At 39.2% G+C, this 26,275-nt stretch overlaps 1 protein-coding gene across 1 annotated transcript in view; it reads left to right on the forward strand.

Annotated features, from left to right (window-relative positions):
• The window catches only part of ush2a (Usher syndrome 2A (autosomal recessive, mild)), a 213,705-nt gene that overhangs the window by 74,619 nt on the left and 112,811 nt on the right, over nt 1–26,275 (forward strand). The window contains exons 21-32 of the mRNA XM_060880326.1: nt 2,824–3,054; nt 7,248–7,378; nt 15,962–16,088; nt 16,776–16,877; nt 16,959–17,147; nt 17,288–17,418; nt 17,533–17,809; nt 18,233–18,439; nt 19,184–19,264; nt 20,038–20,220; nt 23,183–23,296; nt 25,059–25,220. Coding sequence (XP_060736309.1) covers nt 2,824–3,054; nt 7,248–7,378; nt 15,962–16,088; nt 16,776–16,877; nt 16,959–17,147; nt 17,288–17,418; nt 17,533–17,809; nt 18,233–18,439; nt 19,184–19,264; nt 20,038–20,220; nt 23,183–23,296; nt 25,059–25,220 — 1,935 coding nt within the window. The remainder of the gene's footprint in view (nt 1–2,823; nt 3,055–7,247; nt 7,379–15,961; nt 16,089–16,775; nt 16,878–16,958; nt 17,148–17,287; nt 17,419–17,532; nt 17,810–18,232; nt 18,440–19,183; nt 19,265–20,037; nt 20,221–23,182; nt 23,297–25,058; nt 25,221–26,275) is intronic.

Here is a 26,275-nt window from a genome sequence, read left to right on the forward strand (position 1 = left end):
TAACAAACAAACCAAACAAAAATGGTTCATGAATGTTTTGAGGAGCACAACAAGACGTTTGAGGTGTTGACTTGGCCGCCAAATTCCTGTTTTGGCAGCAAAAGTGAGACCAACACAATATTAGGACGTTGATCATAATGTTATGCTTAATTGATGTATATATTTATATAATCGCATTACCATGACTTTTTAAACTTGTTATTGTTAGCAATCATTACCACGCCTTGATATTTTATAATCGCCTCCCTGGTTTAATGACAACTTTTCTGCTTTCCCCGTTTTTCTCTTGCCTTGCCTAATTCACAATGTTTACATTTTGACCTTGAGCATGACCTTGATGATTCTGTACTTCTACTGTCCCACTGTGTTCATTAAACTTTCAAACCTGCAACTGCATGGATCCGTCTCAGCAGCTGTAAGACAAAGGCATACATACTTTTTTTTTTAGGTCAAAAATGATGTAATTCAAAGTTCCAAATCCAAGTTAAATTAAACATAGCACTGGGGTCTGGGTGTGTGTTTGTCTCCCCAGGGTGGCTCCCCACGAGGCATTTGCCCTCACTTTTAAAATGGCTGCTACTTCTTTCCGTCTGATAATATATGCGAATAAGTCCGTATGAGTCAACACACAGATTCATCACTCAATGACTCATTCACTGCTATTTTTTGAGTTTGAATACACCACAAGCTAAGAGGATCTATCATTTTCCTGAATGCCTGATATGACATGTAGTCTTGTGTTAAGACGGAAAGTGACGTTGAGACAATATCCTAAAGTTGCAGGACCTCAGCTGTAAGTGCAGGAGATTCCTCCTCCCCACCCCATCACTGCTAAAAAGCATAATAACTCATTTTCTGAACACACTGATGAGGACAAGGATTGTGTAAGCCTACGGAATTTTAAAGAGCCGGCCAGACCGATGTTATTGATCTTTTTGTAAAGCGAACAGCTAATCAAGAGTTGATGGTAATGTTTTATGTATATTACAAGCCATAAAGGGAAGCTGTACATGTGTATCCCTGCTTGTACACATTGCACTGACTTGAACTGTGCCATGCATATTTCTCCCACTCTGGGAGGTAGGGGCGATTATGCATAAATCAATACTACCCAAGTTACAGAAATGCTGCAATAATTATTACAGTCATTTGCCTGGACAGTGCAAGGGTGGTTTGGTAAAACAGTGCCTTGTTTCCAGACTAGTTAGTTTATCTTGGGCATGACAAGGAAGCCAAGATGAAATATTCATGAAACAAATATGGCTAGTTCATTTAAAGCATTAGTAGTGACAGATTACTTGACGTGGAAAAGATAATGGATCTTTATTAGTATAAATAAAATGAACAAATCTCATCACATATTACAGGATGTAAATGAAATTCTGTAAATTATCTTTCACTGGACCAGTCGCTGTACTTTTACCCAGCATTCTCTGTAGACGCAATGTACAGTTATAACCAAGTCTACCAGTTTGCGACGGCATTAGACATCTGAGCTGAAATCGAATTTGCGTTCACTGATGCATTCGACCAACTTTTGTTTATTGTTATTTAAACAATCCTGCTGGTGTGATGACAATCAGCAGATGTCCAAATGTGAGATCTAGTAGAATTGTTTAGATGTAACTTAACTGACTATTTTACAGTATATATATTTATATATCGTCACTGTCAGGCGGAATCCTCGTATCTCCAAAACCGTTATTTTTCAGGAAATTAAAAAAACGCCGTACCTTATCTGCAGTGCACAGGGTTTAGTCCGCGTTGCAGTGGATTGTCTTGCACTAAATTCCTGTCCTCAGACGAGCACCAGAACTAGCGGGGGTCAAGATCTTTTTTTTCTTTGAGCCCAGTGTTTTGAAGACATTTACCTCAGAAGACGTGTTGATTCGTTGCGACTCTTATTAAGGAGAAATATGCCGCGAATCTCTCCCGCTGAGTGAGGAAGAGGTGGACAGTTGAAGTGTCCAATGGAGTTATGAGATTTGCGCTCAAGCTATTTTCAAGACTTTAGATTGGTTAATAACTTGTAAAAATAACAGACCCACGTGGGGACTGACAAATAGCATCGATATGTGAAAAAATATGAAATTGACCAAATTTGGACATACGATTTTTCCGCCCGACAGCGACGATATATATATAATGTCATTTATGTTAGACATCTGTCCATATAGTAAAGTAAAATTGATTGCCAGACATGTTCCTGTCACTTCTTACTAGTAGTAGCTAAATTGCTAGGAGAAAAGTGTCTTAGCTGCTTAATGGTTTCGGACATTGATGCTTGTGTTTGAGTTTGTGTTTGCGTGAACGCTGTTCACCCAATATAACATTCAGAAATTTTCGTCCTCCGTACTTCAGACCCATTTTAACTGATTTATTTAGTTCGAGTATTCCTGTCAGACGTAGTATGGACTCTCACCTCTTTCATGCCACTGCAAGCTGCTTCTTCTTTCCTCACGTGTGTCTTTTCAAAAGCGATGAACGTCTGTCAGGAAACCTATTAAATCACCACGAGGAGTTTGAAATATCAGGGTTTCAATTATATAGACTCAAGTGTTATTGATTGGCTGTAATTTATGACAGGCCTGGCAACAGACCTCTGAAGTCAACGCATTCATTTTCTATAGAGGGCTTTTATTAGTGATGTTGGTTGGGCTTGGCTACTAGCCGAAGTAGACTAAATGCACTGCAAATGTGTCAGTTTGTGATCATTAACCTCCTCTAAGGCTGTGTTTGGCCCCATTTTAAACTTTTTGTTTTTGTTTTTTTATTGCCTCTTTAAAATATGTCTAAAATATGTCTGACCTTTACTCCTGCCAGCACCAGCAGGGTTGAAGGCCCCCAGGCTAAAGCCTTTAAACATAACCGCAATGGAGATCTTGTGGGCTGCACCAGCCGAGCTGAATGGACCTCCACCTGTCTACCACATCGAAAGAACCGACGTATCGTTCTCAGATGCAGAAGGCCCGGTCATCAGAGGCAGGCGCTTCACTGGGACAGACTATTTCCGCTTTCCCAGCTCGACACTACCTGTTAACACTGACTTCACAGGTATGCAGGTTGTTTTTCAAATTGGCAAATACTCAGGTACAGCGATCAAAAATAAAGTTTAGTCTACAGTATAAAAGTCTGTTGCAAGGACTTTTTTTTTAATTCTGGCCAAGCCAGCTAATCCCTCGATCATCCTTGTGTAAGAGTTTCTGTGTGTGAGAAAGTATGCGAGTGAGTGAGGGGGTGGGTGAGTGAGTGAGGGGGTGGGTGGGTGAGTGAGTGAGGGGGTGGGTGAGTGAGTGAGGGGGTGGGTGGGTGAGTGAGTGGGTGAATAACTTGAGCATGTGGGGGGGAGTGAGTGAGAGTGAGGATAACTTGAGCATGTGGGGGGGAGTGAGTGAGAGTGAGGATAACTTAAGCGTGTGGGGGGAGTGAGTGAGGATAACTTGAGCGTGTGGGGGGGAGAGATAGTGAGGATAACTTGAGCGTGAGCATGTGGGGGGAGTGAGTGAGGATAACTTGAGCATGTGGGGGGGAGTGAGTGAGGATAACGAGCGTGTGGGGGGGAGTGAGTGAGGATAACTTGAGCGTGAGCGTGTGGGGGGAGTGAGTGAGGATAACTTGAGCGTGTGGGGGGAGTGAGTGAGAGTGAGGATAACTTGAGCATGTTTGGGAGTGAGTGAGAGTGAGGATAACTTGAGCGTGTTTGGGAGTGAGTGAGAGTGAGGATAACTTGAGCGTGTTTGGGAGTGAGTGAGAGTGAGGATAACTTGAGCGTGTGGGGGGAGTGAGTGAGAGTGAGGATAACTTGAGCGTGTGGGGGGAGTGAGTGAGAGTGAGGATAACTTGAGCGTGTGGGGGGAGTGAGTGAGAGTGAGGATAACTTGAGCGTGTGGGCGGGAGTGAGCGCATGAGTAAGTGTGTGTGCAAGTATATGATTGAAAGAGTGTGTTAGTATGTGTGTGAGCGAGTGAGTGATTTTGAGTGAGAGTGTGTGAGTGCGAGAGAGAGCATGTGTGAGGCTAAGATTTTTTATTCTGCTCTGCTCTCCGTAACAGCCTAATAAATTAATGACTTCCCCGATTAGACAAAGGGCAATTATACTATTGTTTACAAACATAATTGGGGAATTGAGTTCCAAATGAATATAGGTTATGCTTCATCTGCTGATGCAAAAAAACCCTGCCATTTGCTTCTGTAACTCACATTTTAATTGTTTACTGTATGCAAGGATCAGTTGCTGTAAATCATCGAGTTGGTCAGTTAGATGTTTGTTGGACAAACAATCAAATGACCTCATTTCCATCGCTGCTGCTCCAAGGTGCTAAACCATTCCCACTGAATATAACTTAGTAAAGGTCAATTAACCGTTTGTTAGTGTAATCATGCTAACCAACACCTACTTATTTCTATTAATTATTAACATTATTAGCATTTTGGGTTAATTATTCTTTTTATTCTATTGTCTCTCCACAGGGCTTTATATTGAGTTTAAAGTGGAGGTGCAGAAAGTTTCTGCGTCTGAACTCCCACAGTAATAGAAATTAAAAATAAACACAGAATTATCTTATATGTTTTTCTTACACTAGTTATTACATGTATTTTCATGTTTAAACTGTTTATATTGATGACAAACAAAAGAAAATCAAAGCATCCAACCAAACTCTGGGATATGAGATGGAACGTTTCCTGAAGCAAGACTTGTATAGGATATAATGCAGCCTAAGGTAGATCTTGGTAAATCCTGGTTACAAATCTTTACAGTCGTACCTAGATGACATTTAAGATTAAGCTCATTTGTGTTTGTCTACTTCTCTATAAACGAGTGGCTTATATAGATGCATTGATGGACTAAGAGCATCCTGCCGTTCACTGAGCTCTCCTTTGTTCCGTTTCATGAATGGACTTCATCCATATCCGAGTCTCTCTGTCACACGTGCTTTTGTTTTTCTTCTGGATATTATGCAGAACATCCACTAAATGGCTTCCTAAAGAAGCCTGCCCAGACACAGATGACCCTCTATGACCTTGTAGTTTAAGAAACGAATAGCCATTTCCTTAGTCTCAGCAACCCCTCTAACTTTATTAACATTTAGCACCGCAGTTTCCAGTTTTTTTTTTTTTTTTTCTTAAATAATGACAAACGGATAAATCTTTATAAATCAAGCCTGGAGTTGAGTTCAGCTGACTCTCTAATTGATCAATGACTGCAGTTAAAGTGGAGAGCTCGTCCTTGGGCCGCCGGCGTTATAAATGGCCGCAGACTAATGAGGGAGCCGAAGAAGATCTGCGACGTTTCTGTCGGCTCATATCTTCAGCTCCGCCTCTTTTAAAATCACATGTTGACATTTCCTATTGCGCACCAGCGACATTGGTACGAGGCCAGTCTGCACTCCCAAAACCCTTTCGTCAGTCACGGGGCAAAAACATATCGAGTAGCAGGATAAGAAAAAATGTAAAGATTTCCATGTCCAAAACACGCTGTTTTTTATCGAGCTTGATGGTGACTGGATAAATGCGTGCAATGAGCTCAATGGCTGCAACGAGGCATAATGAAATGAACAAACAACATGCTCAGGGACAAAATCCTCTGTGTAATATTGAAATCTAGCCAAAGCAACGCATTAAGCAAAAATCAATGGTCATCTAATTTGGAGCCTTAAATGATTTTGTCAGTGCACAACTACCAACAAATCAAAGAGGGGGACAAGATATAAAAAAAAATGCAATATCATTGCAGAGGATTGATCTGCATCTTAATCCTCATTGATGTGTTATGGCGGGCAGCGTCTCGAGCTCGGCTGGAGCTTCTCAGCCCGGATGCAAACTAGAAACCGTGTCTTATGCATAATAATGCACTCTTCATATATTTCATTTTTCTTTCATTTTACTTGTAATAAAGTGTATTAACTGCTGCGGCTGCCTTTGAACTGTCACATTTCTCTCTTTATCTTCGTAGAATCTGAATGTTAAGAGGCGGCGCACACTTTCAAAAAATTATTATAATAAAAATTTCCCCTGAAGGTCTACGAAGGGGTCAGGATCGAATTTTTTTCCTTTCAGACTACAAGCAATGTTAACCCCTAAATATTACAATTTTTACAAATGATTTTCCTTAAATAATTTGATTTATTGCCAAGTGGCCTCATTGTGTGAAAGCAGAGGGGAAACTTTGCACAGACATCATTAGTTTTTTCCCCTCATTTAAAGATTAATCATGAAAAGCTCTGGCTCTTTAATTCTGTAATTTGTATATTTAATGGGGTGCTGCAGAATCTATGACAGTAATTAGCATTTGCTAAAAACTCATTAATACGCAACAACTTGATTAATGCTGCAATAATGCTAACATGACTGAAGTTATTCAGGTTATGTATTAAGCAGATTAAATCCAAATGGCCTTGTTTGTTCTACTTATAGTTGATATTCTGGGGCCCGGAGAATGGGTTTCTGTGAATATTTACTGGTTATTGATGCTCATCAAATACAGAGCTCTAACAAATTTTGTTCAAATGCCATTTTTTTTGTAATTCTGGCTTTATTGAGATGTGTTATATTGGAGATACAAGTGAAATGAACAATAACTATAATTAATAATGTTTCAATATTCAGTATGTGTTGTGACCTGAAAAAACCCTTTACATGTTCAAAGTTTACCTTCATTATAACATTTAATCCAGGAATCTGTGTTTCAGCTCTATTCAATTCTGTTAATTTATATATATTTTTTTCATGTTTTTCTCTAAAAATGTACGGTCAATAAACAACTCCAAATGATGTATGAATTGCTGACACACATCTTCCTATGTATGGACTCTTGTCTTGAGACCCTCTAAGGTGAATCTCATCCTTTATCGCTTGGCTCCAGGAGACCGTTGACCACCGCTCTTGTAAACAGCCCTGTCAGGGCACACACCTCTGAGACTGACCTTGTGCCTTTCCTACAGGAATAGGTCCGTCGTGTTGATGGATGTGAAGAGCATGTCAAAAAAAAAAAAAAAAAAAATAGCTGATCACACAAGATGCTGAAACTACAAGTTTTGCATAAGCAGTTCCTCAGCTATCCCCAGTTTCCCTCCATGCGCACACAACACAGTGTTGAATCCCAGGGAGATTAACATTGTTCAAGATGCTGTTCATCTAACACCATTATTAAATGTTTGATTGCTAAGGAGAGAATGAGGGGAGCATCATGTCTAGATTTCCACTCATGTGATGTGTTATTTTCTCTTTGTCGTCTTTATATCGTGCAGGCGTTCAGCTGAGTTTCCGCACACGGATGGAAGAAGGTCTGATCCTGTGTGCTCTTTCCCCTGGAGACCAAGAAGAATTTGTGGCTCTGCAAATGCGCAATGGCCGACCCTACTTCCTCTTCGACCCTCAGGTACGATACAGTTCCCATTTTTGGCATTATGGTGGTAATGGAAGAAATGATACACGTACAAATAAATACTACACAGATATTTGTGTGATTTTTAAATAGATTAAAATCTAATTTTGTATCAATAATATTTGTTAACAGTTAACTGCTGTGTTCTCTATGAGTGCTTTGTAAGCCATGAGGATCATCAATATATAGATGGTCCCTAACAGAGGACTCTTTAAGTCTGCTGGTCTTTAAGTCAGTGTTATTTTAATAAAATTAATAATAATAATAATAATAATAATAATAATAATAATGGGGCACGGTGGCTTAGTGGTTAGCACGTTTGCCTCACACCTCCAGGGTCGGGGTCCGATTCACGCCTCCACCTTGTGTGTGTGGAGTTTGCATGTTCTCCCCGTGCCTCGGGGGTTTCCTCCGGGTACTCCGGCTTCCTCCCCCGGTCCAAAGACATGCATGGTAGGTTGATTGGCATCTCTGGAAAAATTGTCCGTAGTGTGTGATTGCGTGAGTGAATGAGAGTGTGTGTGTGCCCTGCGATGGGTTGGCACTCCGTCCAGGGTGTATCCTGCCTTGATGCCCGATGACGCCTGAGATAGTTCGGGGTAGTTCAGATAAGCGGTAGAAAATGAATGAATGAATGAATAATAATAATAATAATAATAATAATAATAATAATAATAATAATAATAATTATTATTATTATTATTATTATTATTATTATTATTATATATATATACTGTGATTAACAAGTTAATTGGTCTTTAAGTCAGTGTTATTTTATTTTAATAAAATAACACTGACTTAAAGACCAATTAACTTGTTACTCACAGTCAAAAGTATGACACTGATGGTAACATGCTAATTCTGTCACAATGCAATGCCACCTCACCATCACTTGCCACACTGATGTTAAAAACCAGCATGAAAGATGATCTACACTAGTTTCACTGAGGCTACTGCAGATCTTTTCTGACTACTATTAACACCATCACCATCAAAATCTCCCTAGTTTTGCATTTACTAACACAGTTTGTTGGGGGTAGTTTGATAATTATAACTAAAAGTGGTGTCATGCCCAATTAATGTCCCCTGATAGCATGCCCATTATTTCCCCCATTAACGAATTCAACAATTCTAATGGGATTAGCACCATGGGATGCTAATTGGGCGTGACACAGGAGACTGGTTTGCTTCCCCACACACTCTTTGTAATGATGAAATTAATGAGCAGTTTATGAAATGCTGTCTCATGAAAGAATATTTAGTTCGTGCTAAAAGCTGTTGCAAACAATGCCAGTTTTCCTTAATCAGCTTCTTACATTTTTGGAGAAGGCATGGACCACACACACACACACACACACACACACACACACACCTGCACATTCGTGCAAATGTGGGATAGGAAAAAAATCAGGTGATGTTTTCCTAATTTTGAGTTGTTGCTACATCCTGAGCTTTTCTTTTTATCATGGTTGTAAAAAGTGATTATTTGTGTATTTTTCGACTTTACATTCCTGACCATTGCTCTTTTTCTTATTTATGTATCAGCAGTTTTTGAAATAAAAAACAATACATAATATTTTTATTCAAATTGAAAGACAAGTAGACAATTAAATTCAGTTCAGATTTTACTTGAACAGCATTTTAACAATAGACATGGTCACAAAGAAACTTTAGAAAAATATATAAATTCCTCATGTTACATATGTATAAACTTCTTATGAAATGTATCCCAAAATTTATAGAATTCTTTTGTTATTATTTACTATAACAGCTATAAAGGTTGTTTTTTTTGTTTTTTTTTTTTTTTTAAAGAAATTGTGCTACTACAAATTAAAGTTCTCTGTCCTTTATACATATAAAAAGACAAAATTATACAACCTGTAAACAAAATACACTTACAGGTGCTGTCTAGACCAAAAAAGGATATAGTAATAATACAAATTGAAAACCTTTCTGCTGCAACTAATTTTGGTTGGGACATTCTAGATGCTTATAGATAGATATAGATAGATGCATGTCCGAGGTGGCCATGGTTGGTGTGCCAGAGCCTTTGGAGACTCAGCATCTGGGAGGTGCATATAAACCGACCAGAATAGAAATATGAAGAAATGATAAGAGTGTGTTTTTTCAGCATGACATTTACATTTACAGTCATGATTAAATATGACCTGAATTTCTTAATTCAGCTCCTTCTCAGTCAGCAGGGAGATGAGCGTTGCTATTTTGATGGCATCTGAGCATTCTGCACTTGCTTGCTGAGCAGGTTTTAGGTGCCATCATCTCAGTCTGGTATTGTCAGTTAGATAGCAGATATTGTGCTAGGCTATAGATAATGTGGATGCTGTATCAGAAAAGTGGGAAGAAAGGTGGAGAATAGTTGAAGTATCCTCAATACTTTAACAATGGTGCAACCTTTCTGAGTTAGTTTTTGGAATAATATTGTTCAAAATACTTGTTTTACTGCTGATTTACCCTTACAGTGCAGTACTACTACTCAAAGTCTTGTCATTTTCTAAAATCCCTTTTTTATTCATTGTAAGGCGAAATTAGTTGTCACAAAATGCTGAGATGTAGGATGTCTGTTTTGCCATTTATTTTGAAATTGAAATGTTTAAAAATTACTAAATGGTTATTAAAACTAATGTATCATTTTAGGTTATATTTATATTATAGATTATTGATTGTTTGTGTTTACAGCCATATACATTTACATTTACATTTACATTTACAGCATTTGGCAGACGCCCTTATCCAGAGCGACGTACATAAGTGATTAAATCTCTAACATTGAATACATTAATGCTGGATCACTAAGTTACATACTTAAGATACCATGAGTTTAAAACATTTGTTCAAAGTTAATGAAAAAGTTTCAAAGGTGTTTTTTTTTTTTTTAAATACAAAAGATAAGGAAAGAAGTGCTAGTTGATGTGTTTCCTGAATAAGTAGGTCTTCAACCGCCGCTTGAAAATATCCAGTGACTCAGCTGTCCGGACCTCTAGGGGAAGTTCATTCCACCACCTTGGTGCCAGTACAGAGAAGAGTCTTGTAGTATACTTGCCTCTTACCCTGAGAGACGGTGGAACCAGTCGAGTAGTGCTGGTAGATCGGAGGGTGCGGGGTGCAGTGCGAGGAGTGATGAGGGCTTTGAGGTAAGAGGGAGCTGGTCCATGTTTGGCTTTGTAGGCCAGCATCAGTGTTTTGAATCTGATGCGTGCAGCTACCGGAAGCCTGTGGAGGGATCGCAGCAGCGGGGTGGTATGTGAGAACTTTGGCAGGTTGAAAACAAGCCGGGCAGCTGCATTTTGGATCATTTACAGAGGACGGATTGCGTTCATAGGTAGACCTGCCAGCAGTGTGTTGCAGTAATCCAGTCTAGAAATGACAAGAGACTGAACAAGTACCTGAGCAGCCTGTGTGGACAGAAATGGCCGAATCCTTCTAATGTTGTAGAGCAGAAACCGACATGAGCGAGTCACATTAGCAACATGAGAGGAAAAGGACAGTTGATTGTCCATGGTTACCCCAAGGTTGCGAGCTGTGGCTGAAGGGGAGATCAGATCATTGTGCAAGGATATACAATGGCTTTATTATAAAAGAAAAAAGGAAGTGGGATAAAAATCACAACATTCAATGCCATTCTACATTTTCCTCTATAAAATAAATCAAAATGGTACATTTTATTTTTTTACACCGATGGTAAATTTTCTTCACACTGTACACTTCTGAACAATTGTAAAGCTAAGAGATCTTTGTTTCTATAACTTGTGACAATCCTTATAGGGGATTAGACAGTTTGTACCACAAACAAGGCTTCTCTTTGTATCACAGTGCAGTTTAATTCTGAATTCTGACTGGTCAAAAAGTGTTGATTAATTTCTATTGATCTTTGTGGAACCTCACATGTTCCCAAGCCAGCTGGTCTCCATCCAGTGGGACAGCAGTGATACAACTCTAGCAGTAGCCAACCATGGGGTACTCTTGTAAGGTAACCCAGGTCTCCTATGTTGTTAGACTGTGTTCCCTGTCATGAAGAGTAGCCAAGAACCCTGAAAAGGAACTTTAATTCAGCCACTTGCACTTGTGATCTTATTTTTTAGGACACTAGCCACAACGTGAGACTAAAAAAAAAGAGCATAAACTGACAACTTCCCAGAAAGATTTGTTTGAGATTTTCTGTTACACCAGCACATAGCAACTGTAGCACTGCTGCCTGATCTGTTTGTCAATCTTTTTCCATCACTCCTTAAACAAGGTGTTTAGCATCACATGAAGCATCCTGCTCCTTTCCAGGAAAGAACCAAGGCCTTGACCATGTCAGAGGTTTATGTTAGTGTCAGGAGGTTCACTTCATATAAAGCCAAGAGCACATCATCATCTGCAAATTACAGTCCTGTAAATTTCTAGCCCTATATTTCTAGCCCTATATACATCTATATTCTTGGCTGGACCTCAATACCCTGTCTACGCAAACCACAAGCAGGAGTCGAGACAAGACTACTGTACATCTGATACTTGCCTTTCAGGGTTTCCACATAATACCTAGAAATCAAAGACTGCTCCCACTGCTTTATGTAAAGACCAGAGCACAGTAACAACTTATAATCATAAATACTCATAACTATGCAAGATTACATAGTGAAAGACTGCAAGTACAAAGTGTACAGTATATACACAGGAGATAAATACCTAAAACAGTACTGGATGAAATGCTCTATCCTATCATTTACATTTATGGCATTTGGCAGACGCCCTTATCCAGAGCAACATACAAATGTGCTTTTACGTCTCTATCGATGAATACATTAACACTGGTTCACTAGGTTACAGACGTAGGATACCATCAACCTAAAACTGTTCAGTATTTTTTTTTAAACATACACATAACAAACAAGGGAAAAAGTGCTACTGTAGTTCAAGTGTTTCAGGAAGAATTAGGTCTTCACCCGTTGTTTGGAGATTGTGACACAGTGACACAGCTGTTCAGACATCTAGGAAAAGTTCTTTCTACTACCTCTGTGCCAGAACAGAAAAGACTCTTGCTGTATACCTACCTCTTACCCTGAGAGATGGTGGGACCAATCAAGCATCAGTGTTTTGAATCTGATGTGTGCAGCTACTGGAAGCCAGTAGAAAGAGCTCAGCAGTGGGGTGGTATGTGAAAATTTAGGTGGGTAGAAAACAAGTTGTGCAGCTGCATTTTGGATCATTTGCAAAGGACGAATTGCGTTAATACTGTAGGTATACCTGACAGCAGTGAGTTGCAGTAGTCCTGGCAGAATCCTTCTGACGTTGTAAAGCAGAAACCGACATGAGCGTGTCACGTTAGCAACATGTGAGGAAATTATCCATATTGATTATCCATAGGAACCCTAAGGTTGCGAGCTGTGACTGAAGGGGAGATCAGATCTGATCAGATCTGGGGATGAATCATCTGGGAATGAGTTTCAACTTATGATCTGAATCCACGACGATATGTCCAACACACATGCCGTAAAGAGAATAAGTGTAGAGAGTCATCAGCATAGCAGTGATCTGCCAATTCCAAGACTCCTGAGGATGGACATGTGAGTCTTGTGGTCGACCATATCAAATGCTGCTGAAAGGACGATGAGGACAGATGACAGCTTGGCTGATCTAGCAGAATGTAGTTTCTCAGAGACTGCCAAAATGGCCGTCTCCGTGGAATGTAATGCTTTGAATGTAATGCTTTGGGATCTTGGAGGTTGTTCTGTGAGAGATAGACCGACAGTTGATTAAACACAATGCGTTCAGGAATATTTAAAAGACGACAGAATCGGTCTGTAGTTACTGATGTCTGATGAAACAAGAGCATGTTTCTTCTGGTATTGAATGACCCTTGCTCTCTTAAAGGTAGTTGGTACTTGACCAAATGTTAAAGATCCATTGATGATCGTGGTGATGATTGGTATTATAAAGTGTGTCATGGCAAAAAGTGTCACACAGCAACTTATTAAAGTGTATGTGTGCAGTAGTTGTGTCTAGGGTGATTTTGTTTACACTGGGGTGTACATCAGGGAGAACCTGTTTAACCTGTTGGTGGCATGTATACACCAGTTGTCAGGAATGGCCTGAACTTCAGAATGCCCTCATTCTGGCAGTTTTTGTTTATCTGTGCCATGTGTCTTTGTTTTGATTTTGTGTACCACATGTGTTGCCCCCCATCCTTAATCCGTTCCTGCCTCTGCACACCTGTTCATTGTGTCCCTTATTTAATCCTGTGTTCTTGTGACTTGTCTTCGGTTTGTGTCTCTGTTTCCATGTTTTGTGTTTCCGTGTTTCTAGTGTTTGTAGCCTTTCTTAGTTGTCTTAATAAACCCCTTTCCATGTTATCCCTGCATCTGGGTCTAGATTTTAATCTGTAAAGACATCTACTTTTTAGTCACACCAGAAGGCAGAAGGCAGGAGGAGTCCATGAGAGGGTAGGTAAAGACGATCAGTAATGCTACAATACTGCTTCTCTAAAATTGAGAGGACCACCATTTCAGACCATATGATCTGTCCCAGATCTCACAGACCATGCATCTTAATCAGACATCCTTAACCTTGTCCAGTGCTTCTGGCGATTGTCATCTGCCACTTCAGCCAGGGTGAGATTCTAACTGCAGTATTTAATCACAAATGCCTTCAGTCTTTGGTAAAGAAGAGCATGTTCATTGGGTTAAGGAGTTTCTTCCCTCCCTCAACAATACTCAACACTCCATCACACTTCTTTAGCTGGGTTTTGGGCCACCCAAAAGTCTTTCTCAGTGTACTGTCATGCCCATAATTTCACTCTTTCACTTTTTGACTCTCTTATGTGATTCACGTTGAATTATGAGCAATACTTGGAAGGACGCACTGAACTTCCCATACTACTTGTGTCAAAAAACACACCCTAAGGTTACATAAACTGGTGATATTCAGTTGACAGCTCTACCACTCTCTTTATTGAAGTGTGCAAAGCATACTGTATAGTCTGACCAACCAATCACAACAATTAACTTTGGCCCAAGGTGCTCTGGAACCAAGTACATTTATGTGTCCAAACAAATTGTTTGTTATTGGCAATTTGTGGCTTGCACAAAAATTTCATTTGTAACCTTTACCATTGGGCCTGTCAACCTTAATCCATGCATGGTAAACTTTAGGATATTTAGGTCTTGCTCTTTCTGTTCAACGGCTGTGTGTGTACAGTATGTAGTGTGAGTATATCACTGATGCAGGAGGGTACAACTCTGAAGGCATTTAGAGAGTCTGAAACGGTGATGAACCCATTTTTCCAGTACCAATACCAGTAGCAATAAGACCTCTAACAGCAACAGTCTGTTCTAAGTGGAATTGTGCTAAAGAGAATTTATTAGCAACTGTAAACAAGGCATAGTCTAGACAACAGTCCTCTATGGCATTGTTCATTATTTTTCTATAAAAGCCTACCCTGTCAAGTATTATTCCTTTACTTAAATAAACCACCATCTTTACACACACTTTTCTTTCCCCGGTGAAAAGGACACCAGAAAAAAATCCTATTACAGCATCAGGATTAGAATCAATGGTAGTGACTTGCTAGTAAAATGAAACTCTCAGATGAGTTTCTTGGTACATTGGCAGGGTGATCTCTAATAATCAGGAATTGCTTTGAAGTCTTAAATTTAGAACAAGCATGGTATTAAGACAGCTTGTTGTGTCTCCTCTGGCTGATACTTAAGGCCATCTCCCTTCTGCAGTAAACATATCACAGGCGCTGGCACCCATACATATATTGATTCTGTCATTAAATCTCTGTCACTAGGAGGAGATGTGATACTTTGTGTCTTGCTTTGCTTGCTGCAGAACACTCCACCAGGCTGTTTAAAATGTGAAAGCCAGAGTGATGTCATATTTTAGCAGGACAATAACCCCCATCTTAACATCGACAGTGCCAGACCTTCTAATTTACAGCATGTGTGGAGCTTCCAATCTCCAGGCAGAGTTTGGTTCAGAGCCTATTGCAGGGAAGGAGAACGAGGGGGAAAAAAAGCAGCTCACGAAATGGAATTTGGCAGCGGGTTCCTCCCAGCAACAAGGGGCTGAAAGTGAAAATGTTACAGCCAGTGCAATAAAGTTCTGGGACCCTCAGCTTTCAAAGGAGGCACAAGGGATACTGTAATATAATTTTAATGAAACAATCCTACATTCAGTTAGGAAAGATAGAGGTGAGTCATTCTAGGACACTAAGCTGTGTATACATTCTGGCATTGTGATGTGACAGCTCTGTCTATCCAAATTTTTCAGAAGATAGCTTTTTGTCAACTTTGATGGAGGATTCAACTTGGCACCTAGGGCTGAAAGTGAAGACATTGGATCAATAGTGTCACAAAGTTCAGGAGCTCACAGCTTTCAAACAGTGCAGTGGTTGATCTCCTTTCTCAGAGCAATTCTGACATTTCCAGAACATTGTTTTAGAAATATTGAGCCATGTCCTTTTCTGTCCGTTTGTAGTGTATTAAGCTACACAATGTGAAGGGTTTCTTGCATGGTGGTCTTGGAAAGTACAGGATTACCGATGTGTGATTAACCCTCGGTATTTGATTTTAGGACTCGGTGGTGGCCATCAGTCCACAAGATGACGGAGGGAGAAGGTATAATGACAACCAGTGGCACAGACTAATTGCTATCAGGAAGCAAGCACTGGGAACAATCATTGTGGATGATCAGTACCACGGTAATGACACACCCACACACACACACACACACATATATACAGATCAACTATATTTATGGCCCCTCCCCTTACATTCTTACCCATGGAAGAAAAGAGGCTATCAGAGTTAATCTTTGCTATTCATTATGTGATTAGAATAATTAGAGTACAGAAGCTGCTCCTCTCCAGAACTTGAATTTTAATTATGACTAGCAAAGAAGTGCAGCACTTCTCTAGACGTCTCATTGAGCACCCTTGTGTGTGTGTGTGTGTGTGTGTGTGTGTGTGTCTCATTTGCTCTGTGCCTGTGACTTCATTAAGTTTATGACATTATCTGCTCTAGGCTACCAGAAGACATTGGATATTTGGCATTTACTGCAGAGATTGCCCCCTCTATCAGTTTGGAGTGATTAACAATATTATTTATAACATCTATACTTTAATTTTGCAGTTTTTCCAACTATCCAGCATGATGATTTGCAAAAGGCCTTGTCAAACGTTCTTTACCTTGTTACAGTATATAATTGTAAATATACACTATACCCTAGAACATGCACACACCCAAATTAGGATCTGCTACAGATTCAAGAGCTTTTTCAACAAATTTTGCAATTATTGTTGCATCTTAAATAATGGTATTCAATTAAAATTATTACAACATAGATATATTAATTTTCTTTGTTTGTTTTCATCTTGCCTTCACAAAAGGTTCAGCTTCGGCAACCAGTGGCAGTACCATAATAGGCCAAAACACAGGGATCTTTTTTGGAGGCCTTCCAGAGAATTTCACTATTTATCGACAAGGCACTGGTAATACATCAGTATGGCATTATGTGGCTTTGCGTGTGCTTTGTTCTGACATGGCTGACTAGTGAGTTTGTGTGTGTGTAGGTCTAGCCAGTCTGGCACGTAAGGGTTTCGCAGGTTGTGTGAGGGATGTGCTCATACAAAGGAACAGCAGTCCTGAGGCAGATTGGGAGCCTTTAGACTGGGACTCAGCCCTGGAGGAACATGAGACATATAGGGACTGGGAGGGCTGTCCTGCTTATTCTGAGCATGGAGCCTACTTCCTTGGGCATGGTAATGCCCATTTTTTATACAAGTGTTAATAATACATATAGAATTTTGCATTATACGGTATATTATTTGCATGTAGTCTTTGTTAAATTTGCTGTATCATCATATGATACATAGATTGTTTGTATTGTCATGTTTTTCAGGGTTCCTTAAACTGGAACCGAAGTTGTTCATCGGTGGAGATGATTTCGAAATATCATTTGAGTTCAAAACCGATCAGCTGAATTCACTGCTGCTTTTTGCATACAATATTAATGGCGAAGATTTTATTTTGGTGAGTTTTATTTTTGTGACAAAATGTCACAAAAACGACTTGTATGCCATCTACGTATAAATAAATAACAGTATTAGAATGTTTATGTGTATGTATTTGTTTGTCTGTGTATAGGCGGAGCTGCAGGGTGGGATCCTCTCGTGGGTGTTGCATTGGGGAGATCAGAGGGCGGAGCTTTCTGTTTGGGTGGGTCTGTCCTACTGTGATGGAGGCTGGAACAGTGTAACCATGCTGAAACGTGGAGCACTAACCAGAGCTGCTCTAAATCATGCATTGGAGCAACACAGGAATGAGAGAGGGGGAAACCTCAATATCACCTCTCCACTTTATATAGGAGGTGTCCCAGCTGGACTTCAGCACCCTGCACTGCGCCAGTACAGTCTGCTGCATGGTCAGACACACACACATGCTCACATGCACACAAGCACGATAATGCCAGATCACTGCTTTAGCTTTATCCATTAAGTCCTAGATTTGGACATCTGAAGATTATAATATCATAAAATAATGACAATACACAGTAGTTTGTTTAAGAAATGAAAGGAAATATATATATATATAAAATATTTTTTATTTTATTTTATATCTTTAACCTTTCAAATTTTTGTCTAATCCCAACTAGTCTCTAGATTGTAGCCTGAACTGTAAAGTATATCTGTTATTTTCTCTCTGTCTTCTGTTGTGTCCACTCAACCCCCTTCCTGCTCATCTTGATGCCTCTGATGTTGTTCCTTGTTTGAGACCATTAGGCCACTGCAGAATGTGATCTATCCCCCTCCGTCTTCTCTTTTTCTCTCTCACTATTCTCCTGCAGGATTTGGTGGCTGCATCAGGGACGTTCGATTGGCTGCAAGTGGTCCTGTCTTAAACTTGGTCATTGCATCGTGTGCCGCTGTCAGAGTCAATCTGGATGGATGCCTGTCAGCTGACACCAGCGTTAACTGTCGGGGAAACGACTCCATCCTGGTGTACTCAGGCAATGAGATCAACGCTCTGGATCTGTCTCTGCAGCCCTTTACTGGTACACACACATGCACGCATACACACCCACACATCCCCACCAGCACCTTCAGCTTGTTGATCTGAAGATATCCTGCCCTTTTGTTTTTGGCCTTCTGCCATGTCTCAGGTTTTTGTTTCCTTCTATTGTGCTGGGCTTTTGTTCTCATAAGTGCCAGACAAAGCATCCAGCCCAAGGGCATGCAGAGGTCATGGCCAAGGTCACGGCCATTCCCTCAATCAACACTCTTCTGAAAGGGAGCTGTACTGCTGATGTTGCAGTTGTTTCACTTCAAAACATTTTCACTTTGGGTCCGATCCCACAGAAGAGCTACTGTAGCACAATTTACTGAAGTTAATGCCTGGTATGATAGAAAGGCGTCAGAACGTATTCTCCGTATTATGAATGTATACACAGCTTTCTGTATGGGCCTACATACTGTAGGACTGGTCAGTGTGCCTATGCTGATTCCTGTTCACCACCCAAAGTAGACAGAATAAAGTGGCCTGGTCTGGTGAATCACGTTTTTTTTAACATCACCTAGATGGCTGTGTGTGTGTGTGTGTGTGTGTGTGGGTGTTGTGTGTGGACCTCTGCACCCACTAGGGAGGACCTTCAACTATGGCCTTTTTTCTCTCTCAATATTTCTCAACATTATCACTTATATATATTCAAATCCTTTGATGTGCCAGTCTTTGTATGTAATTAATGACCATGGTTTTATTTCATGTCATTTTAAACGAAGGGCACTTTATTTGCAAACAGAGTACTTATACAGAGTGATAGCATCTGGAGAGGGAGGGTGGACAGCTGGACCGTGGCAGCGAGGACGCAGTCGAGAGACAGGTAGCACAGTCAAACACACACAAGCGCACGCCAAGCTCCATACTGATATTTGTGTCATAGTTTTCAGGCCAGACCATTTCCTACTTATCAGCACAAAATATGTAACAGTCAAGGAGATGAGATTGTGCTTAGTGATAGCTTATCGTGAAGCTCAGGGTAAAGAGGGCACTTCACAAAGGGTGCCTCCTTTTAAAAATGAAGGGTTGTGTGTAGAGGGTGATGAATGATAGGAAGAAGAAGCAACACAACAGAGTGAAGCCTGATGCAATTGCATAAAGTTAAATCTTTTTAAAGATTTCATTTAGATATTTATTTATTTTTAGCAGGTATAATATGGTCAAATTAACTTGAATTATATTTAAAAACTGTGTATGTACTGAAGGAGGAATAATAATTGTACGCTTTAATTTATGAATCTAAAATTATTTAAAAATGAGCATGACATATATTTCATAATCCATACACTGCATATGTTGCCTGTTCTGCATACATTTTACTGTTTACTACATTTGCAGGTGTATAAAAAAAAAAAAGAGGCTGGATGAGTTTGAAATATGACCCAGTATGAACGGTGGATGTACGGTCATATTAAATCAGCGCTGAAAAAGTTACAACTCTAATAAATTGTATTTATGCTAATGGATGGATATGATTTACTGTGTCTATTAAATGTGAAGAATATATGTGCTGCTTTTCTTTAGCCCGAGACCCACTCCCCATCCCTCTTCCTCTCTCTCTCTCTCTCCCCCCTTCCACTTTTATCCATCTTGTAGCTCCACAAAGTGTGCTGCCTCCCTCCAGAGTTGCCAGTGTAAATGGCTCCAGCGCGGAGGTGAGCTGGGAGGAGCCGCCTGAGGTCAGAGGTGTAATTGAGCGCTACGTGGTGAAGGCATACAGCCGGGACAGTCCCTTATCCCCTCCAATCAGTGCCACCTTTAACGCGCAATGGCTGATGGGTAAGAGCCACACCGGACATTTGGAGCACAGCCTGTCTTTTTAAATAACCGCTACCTCCAGCCAGGCAACAGTAAATGCTTATTATACTTGACATTTATACCCTATTACAGTAGTTTTTTTTTTTTTTAAAGAAATGGGATCAGCAAATTTGTGTTGTCTGTATATCACAGCTTGTTTTAAGGGTTTATCATTTAGTATTTTTAAATCTGCACGCAAATTCTTTCTTAAAGTACACTGTGCTAACATGTTTGATCGTCCATTACAGATGATTTGGATGATTTAATTGCACATATTGTAAAAAAAAAAAAAAAAAAGTATCTGTGCTCCAATGAACAAATGACTCTAGCGAGCTGAAATAAATTAATATTACTGCTGGATTTCTAGGATTCATTTTGTTTGTTGCTTCACTGTAGTTAATGGAACATGTGTGAAGCAGATTTATTCACACACAGTGCTGAGGCATTCTACTTTCTGGGGTGTGCACAGATTAGTACACAACTATTAAAGCAGAACTAATATTAAAGAAAAAAACAAAACATCCTTGAGGCAGTCTTCACTGTTGTGTTAGAGACAAGATTTCAGTTTCTCTGCTGCTGCATGGATGTAGTAGCTATTCTGCTTATGGTGAACGTACATATTTGGTTTCTGATGCCTCCGTCTCCTTCGTCACTTCCTTTGTTGTTGACTTTGGGTTCATTTGAGCCTTTCGGACCAAAGTTTCTTCTCTGAGAGTTCATTTTGTGCCTCTTTCCTGAATGATGTAGTGTTTGTGCAACCAGCAATTTTATATTTACGTACAGGTGTTTAGACAGATGCTTATGGCACCTTCAGTTTTGAGATGAAACCACGCATGTGAAGGTCTTCATGACACTTGCTCTAAAACCCAGTTCTACTTTTAATTAACCCCTAATTATAACGATTGGGCAATGAGAAGCTTATAAATGCCACCTCAGCAATTTCTGGAATCTTCCATCATAAAAGAGAGAGTCAAATTGTCCTGTATAAGAATTTGACTCACTAGATTTCTGATACGTATAGTGAAATAAAGCTGAACTAAATCTGTCTGTAATGGCGAGTGTTTGTTTTAAAATACAAAACAGACATTTCCAAAAGAAAGGAATGGTAACATAAAATGCATAGAGTTAAAAAGAATTTAAATGCAAAACTTTTTTTTATCAAGTGATCAAGTAAAAATAATGTCTTTGTAAAATATTTCCTGAAGTTGCTTTATAACATGCACATTTTATATTTAATGATTCACTTCTCTGTGTATACTGTGTAATGAAACACATTTTGATTGCATTGATTTAGTTTTCTACAATTAAGTTAGAGGCTTCTTTTTAAATACTGCGGTTAAGTTTGTCAATTAAATAGCGTCATTAGTCTCTTATGGGTGCAACAGGCATTTAGAGTACAGCTCGTCCTCCAGTCTGTCTTCTAACACTGAACAGCTATTACACCTCGCAGAGAAACACTTTTAGACTTAGAACCAAAATCCAGAGTCAGTATTGCTGATATGAAGACAATACATAGGTAATATTGTTAATGACATATACAGTAGTCGGTTATTAATGTCTTACCTTCTGGACATGTTTGAAGGTCATTATCATGTTTCTTTCCTGCAAAGTGACCATTGTTTCTTTCTCTCTCTCTCTCTCTCTCTCTCTCTCTCTCTCTCTCTCTCTCTCTCTGTCTCTCTCTCTCTCACTCTCTCTGTTCAGAAGGCAATGATTAGTGAAGTTATTGGTGTGCCAGAGGTGGGGTTATCACTTACTCACTTTGTGAAAATGCTTTGTCACATCAGCTGAATGCGTAATCAGCAAGCAGGAGATGCCACTTATAGATGGCCAATCTGAGCCCTGTCTCCGGGCAAAATGGGAAGACCCTTTTTTTTTCTGTCCTCTCCTTGGCACAGTTCAAACTCCGCCTAGCTAATTTATGATGGCCATGACTTGAACGCAGAATTACACAGACAGATAAAAAAAAAAAAACAAAAAAAAAAAAACAGGAACGCAAATGAGTAGGTAATGAGAATGGCATGGGTCAACCTCTTAATTGAATTAAAAGACATCGGACCAAAATGAAAAAAAACAAAAAAACGGAGACACCTGCCCAGTTACAGCTGTGTCATAGTGTTTACTTTCTAACTCTGATAATGGTCTGTCCCGTACTGAGATAAGCCTCACACGTGAGCACAGATTAGCATGGAAGCTAGCCAAGGGACCACTCGCTCTCTCTCACCCACACACACACAAACATGTGTAGCATTAAAAGCCTTTATTTGGAGTGATCAATTCATAAATAAATCCTTGTTTTAAGGACTAAAATGAATTAAAAGCAACACTTTTGGAAGTCCTTTGTCGTAATTTATGAGCAGGTCCTATTAATTACGTGCAATTTATATGAGTGTGTTATAGTGGAGACAAGAAAATGCATGAGCTTTGGCTCGCTTTAATGGACGAAGATGAGATTAGAAAATTCCTCCTGGGCACAAGAGGATGTGTGTTTGTTTTATTTATACATTTGATTATAGTTTAGCTGTAATGTAAATATCTGTCAAGGACATCTGTTTTTTTATTTTTTTTTTAAATTAATGTTGAATTTAGTGATGTGCGTTTAGCTCATAATGGCCCTGAAGAGCATCCCAGAAATGAGCTAGCAGGCTGCTTTTAAATGCCATGTCTCATGTCGTCCATTAAATCCCGTCATTAGCGTCTTATACAGTGAACAGAGAAGCCTGGCATCACTTTACTTCCTGCGTATGATGATTAATAAAGTCGTTTTAAATCTGGGGCTATTATCAGAAGTGATGGTTAAATTATGCTGTGTTTGAACAAGCATTGCATTAAGTCTCGGAGCATAAGCAGGTGGAGGGTCTGCTTTTTGAAATATGGAAGTGAAAGAATGACATTTGCTGCTCTCTCTCTTTCTCTCTGCCACTTCTTCTCCCTCCTTTTCCAGGAACGTTAAGTGGCTTGGCTCCTTTTAGCAGCTACAATATTACCCTAACGGCGTGCACTCAGGCCGGCTGTGGAGAAAGCCTGCATGCCACCAGCATCACCACTCCACAAGAAGGTAACCTCTTCACTTTTCCATTTCTTTTCTGAATAATAAAACAATCATGAACTCTAACTAATATGATGACAGAATGTATTGCTAGCCACTGGCTTTCTTAGATTTTTTATTTATTTTTGGATCACTACACTACTTATATCCCTAATTTGGAGGATTTTTGTAGCGACGGAGGTTAAAAGATGAATGAATGACTCCAACACACCCCCACACTTCCCCACCCCACCCCACCCCTTTTAAATGACATGCATCTTTAATAGCTGTAATGCAGATGAATGGCTTTTTTAATTGCTGTTACTTTGTTCGTTTGAGAGCCTTGTCAGTAACGTGAGGCATCTGCAAGATTAATGCAAGCTTTCTTCATTTTGCTCCCCCAAAGAAGTAAAAAGAATTGATTCTAGGGTCAGAAGTATGAAATGCAAATTGAAGCTTTTGCAGTCAGACAAGGTGTTTCTCGTGTAGCTCCAAAACCATGTTGAGGCCTCGCGTCTCTCTTTCAACTCTTTCCACACTCATTCTTTATTACCCTGCGCCTGTCTGACTCCCCTTCCAAGACAAAGACACTTTTTCTGTAGACCGAAGAGAACAAGTGTCATGTCCACTGACGGAGTCTCTCTCTCTCTCTCCTACATGAAACAGCAGGAATAAAGACAGATTAATTGTCAGTGGCAATTATTTTCTCTGTCTGAGACCCGTTTTGCAAATACAAGTAGCTCTGTTCTTGCCCACTAGTTTGAAGTCTCTCTCTCTCTCTCTCTCTCTTTCTCTCTCTCTCTCTCTCTCTCTCTCTCTCTCTCTCTGTTTCTCGCTCTCTTTCTTTCTTTCTTTCTTTCTTTCTTTCTTTCTTTCTTTCTTTCTTTCTTTCTGTCTGTCTGTCTCTCTCTTTTTCTTTTTTGTTGTTTGATATGAGAGTGAAAAATGTGGCTGTGTTTTCCAGGTCATGCAAAATTCCAAGTTGGGTTAAATTGCTTTATTTAAAGGATAGTATGGCTTTAGTGGTCATTGAGTGAAAACAAATATCAATGTGATGTGAATATTGACATAAAACTCAAATAACTATATGGATTTGGCTCTACAAACTTGAGAACTTTGTTCTGGCTCGATAGGGAAGACATTTGTGTTAAAGCCTCAACGAATTCATGCTATAAATGTGTTTTGCTTCATTTATTCATCAGTTTAAGCCATCAGTGTCAACTATCACATGAATTAATTAACAAATACATGAGCTAAATATCAAAAAAAATATTCTATGGCCAAGGACCTTTATAATCTGACTTTTACTGCAGCTCCATCAGATTCTTTAAATGAATGAATTTAAATATGAAAGTGCAGTAAAATAAAGGGTGACAAATTTGTCAACTTTGTCAATTTCCTCCAAATTGCACACATTCAGAATAAAAATATTTGCCAAATTTATTTTGAGAAATAGTGGAATTTTACTGGAATTTTGACCATGGAACCATGGCCAAAAGTATGCGCACCCCTGACCATGACACCCACGTGCGCTTTTTGGACGTCTGACTTCAGATTTATTCACAATTTGCTATTATGATGTTATAATAACTGGATTTTAGAGCGTGGCGCTGAGGTTTGTGTCAATGATGCTAAATATTTACTAGTAAGGTAAGGTGATTGTGTTGGGGGAGGAAGCCTGTGGTGCTCAAGGTAGTGTGTTTATCATAGAAGTGTTCAGATGGTCAGATGTTTCACATTTTCTGTAGAACATCAGAATACTCATTCTTACCTGTCTTACCTGATTTTTCAGCTCCTGACGATGTGCTTCCTCCCCGTGCACTACCATTCACAGACTCTCTCTCTGTGTACTGGGATCCTCCTCAAAAACCCAATGGTGTCATCACATACTACACCCTCTACAAGGACCATGCAGAGGTCTATCAAGGCAACAACACAGCCTTCAACATCAGCGGTAAGGAAGAATGGAAAAATGTGAGAGCATACAGTCTGTGTCCACTCTATGACATCAGAACGAGCAGTTATTACAGTATACATGCTGCCATGGCTGGATGCTTTATCTCAGGCCTCGATGTCTATGTTTCAATGTAAATACACTTCATAGAGTGAAGGTTTTATTATTTTTTTATTTTTTTATTTTTTTTGGTGGAGGTTGTTTTTTGTGTTACAAAAAAAAAATTTGTCCCTTACATTAGTGTGTACAGGAGCTTGAATACAGATCACACACAGTAAATACTGTAGGATTAGCATTTGAAAGCGAGAGCTGCTTTTTCTTTACCCAAGGGAAGTTTCTTTGAATGTTGTTTAACCTTAATAAAAATAAAAAAAAAACAAGACAAAACAAGCTTCCACTTGAAGCAGATTTTTGTCATTCTTGTTATAGCATTATAAATGCAGACAAGCTCAAATCTTATTGGTGTGTAGTAATGTAAAGCATCTTTAGTAGCTTTTTACCACTGCACCAATATTCAACATTTTTTATTTCTAAACCTTTCATTACTCTATTTATTAATTAATTTGTTAATTAAATACTAAAGTTAAGACATGCTACGGTTAAGACAAAATAAAAAAAATCAAAGAATAAAGCAAAGACCAAAGATAGAACGCTGAATGTGTTGTTTCTAGATATACCATTATAGGTCTTTTATTTTTATCAAATATCATTATAATAAAGAAATAAAATAAATAAATAATATATAATTTCTTTTATAAATCATTGGACATTATAGTTGACATGATTAAACATAAAGCTGCTTCCTTTTTCACTCATCATATTTAGTTTTATTTTTTTGGGCATAAAGTCAAATGCTTGTTTTTAAGAGAATTTGCCCCTGATTATTTGTTTCCCTTTTCAGCAGTGACGTTCTTTGTCATACAGTATCTCACTCCACAAAGGTGATAATTATTTAGGGGCAATATATTCATGGAAAAGTTTTTCACAGTAAATGGTAAATCACAGTAAATCTTCAACCACTAAAATATTGTGTGAGGTTATCCTTAACAAAGGTT

The sequence above is a fragment of the Tachysurus vachellii genome, chromosome 10 (genome assembly GCF_030014155.1).
Source record: "Tachysurus vachellii isolate PV-2020 chromosome 10, HZAU_Pvac_v1, whole genome shotgun sequence".
NCBI lineage: Eukaryota > Metazoa > Chordata > Actinopteri > Siluriformes > Bagridae > Tachysurus > Tachysurus vachellii.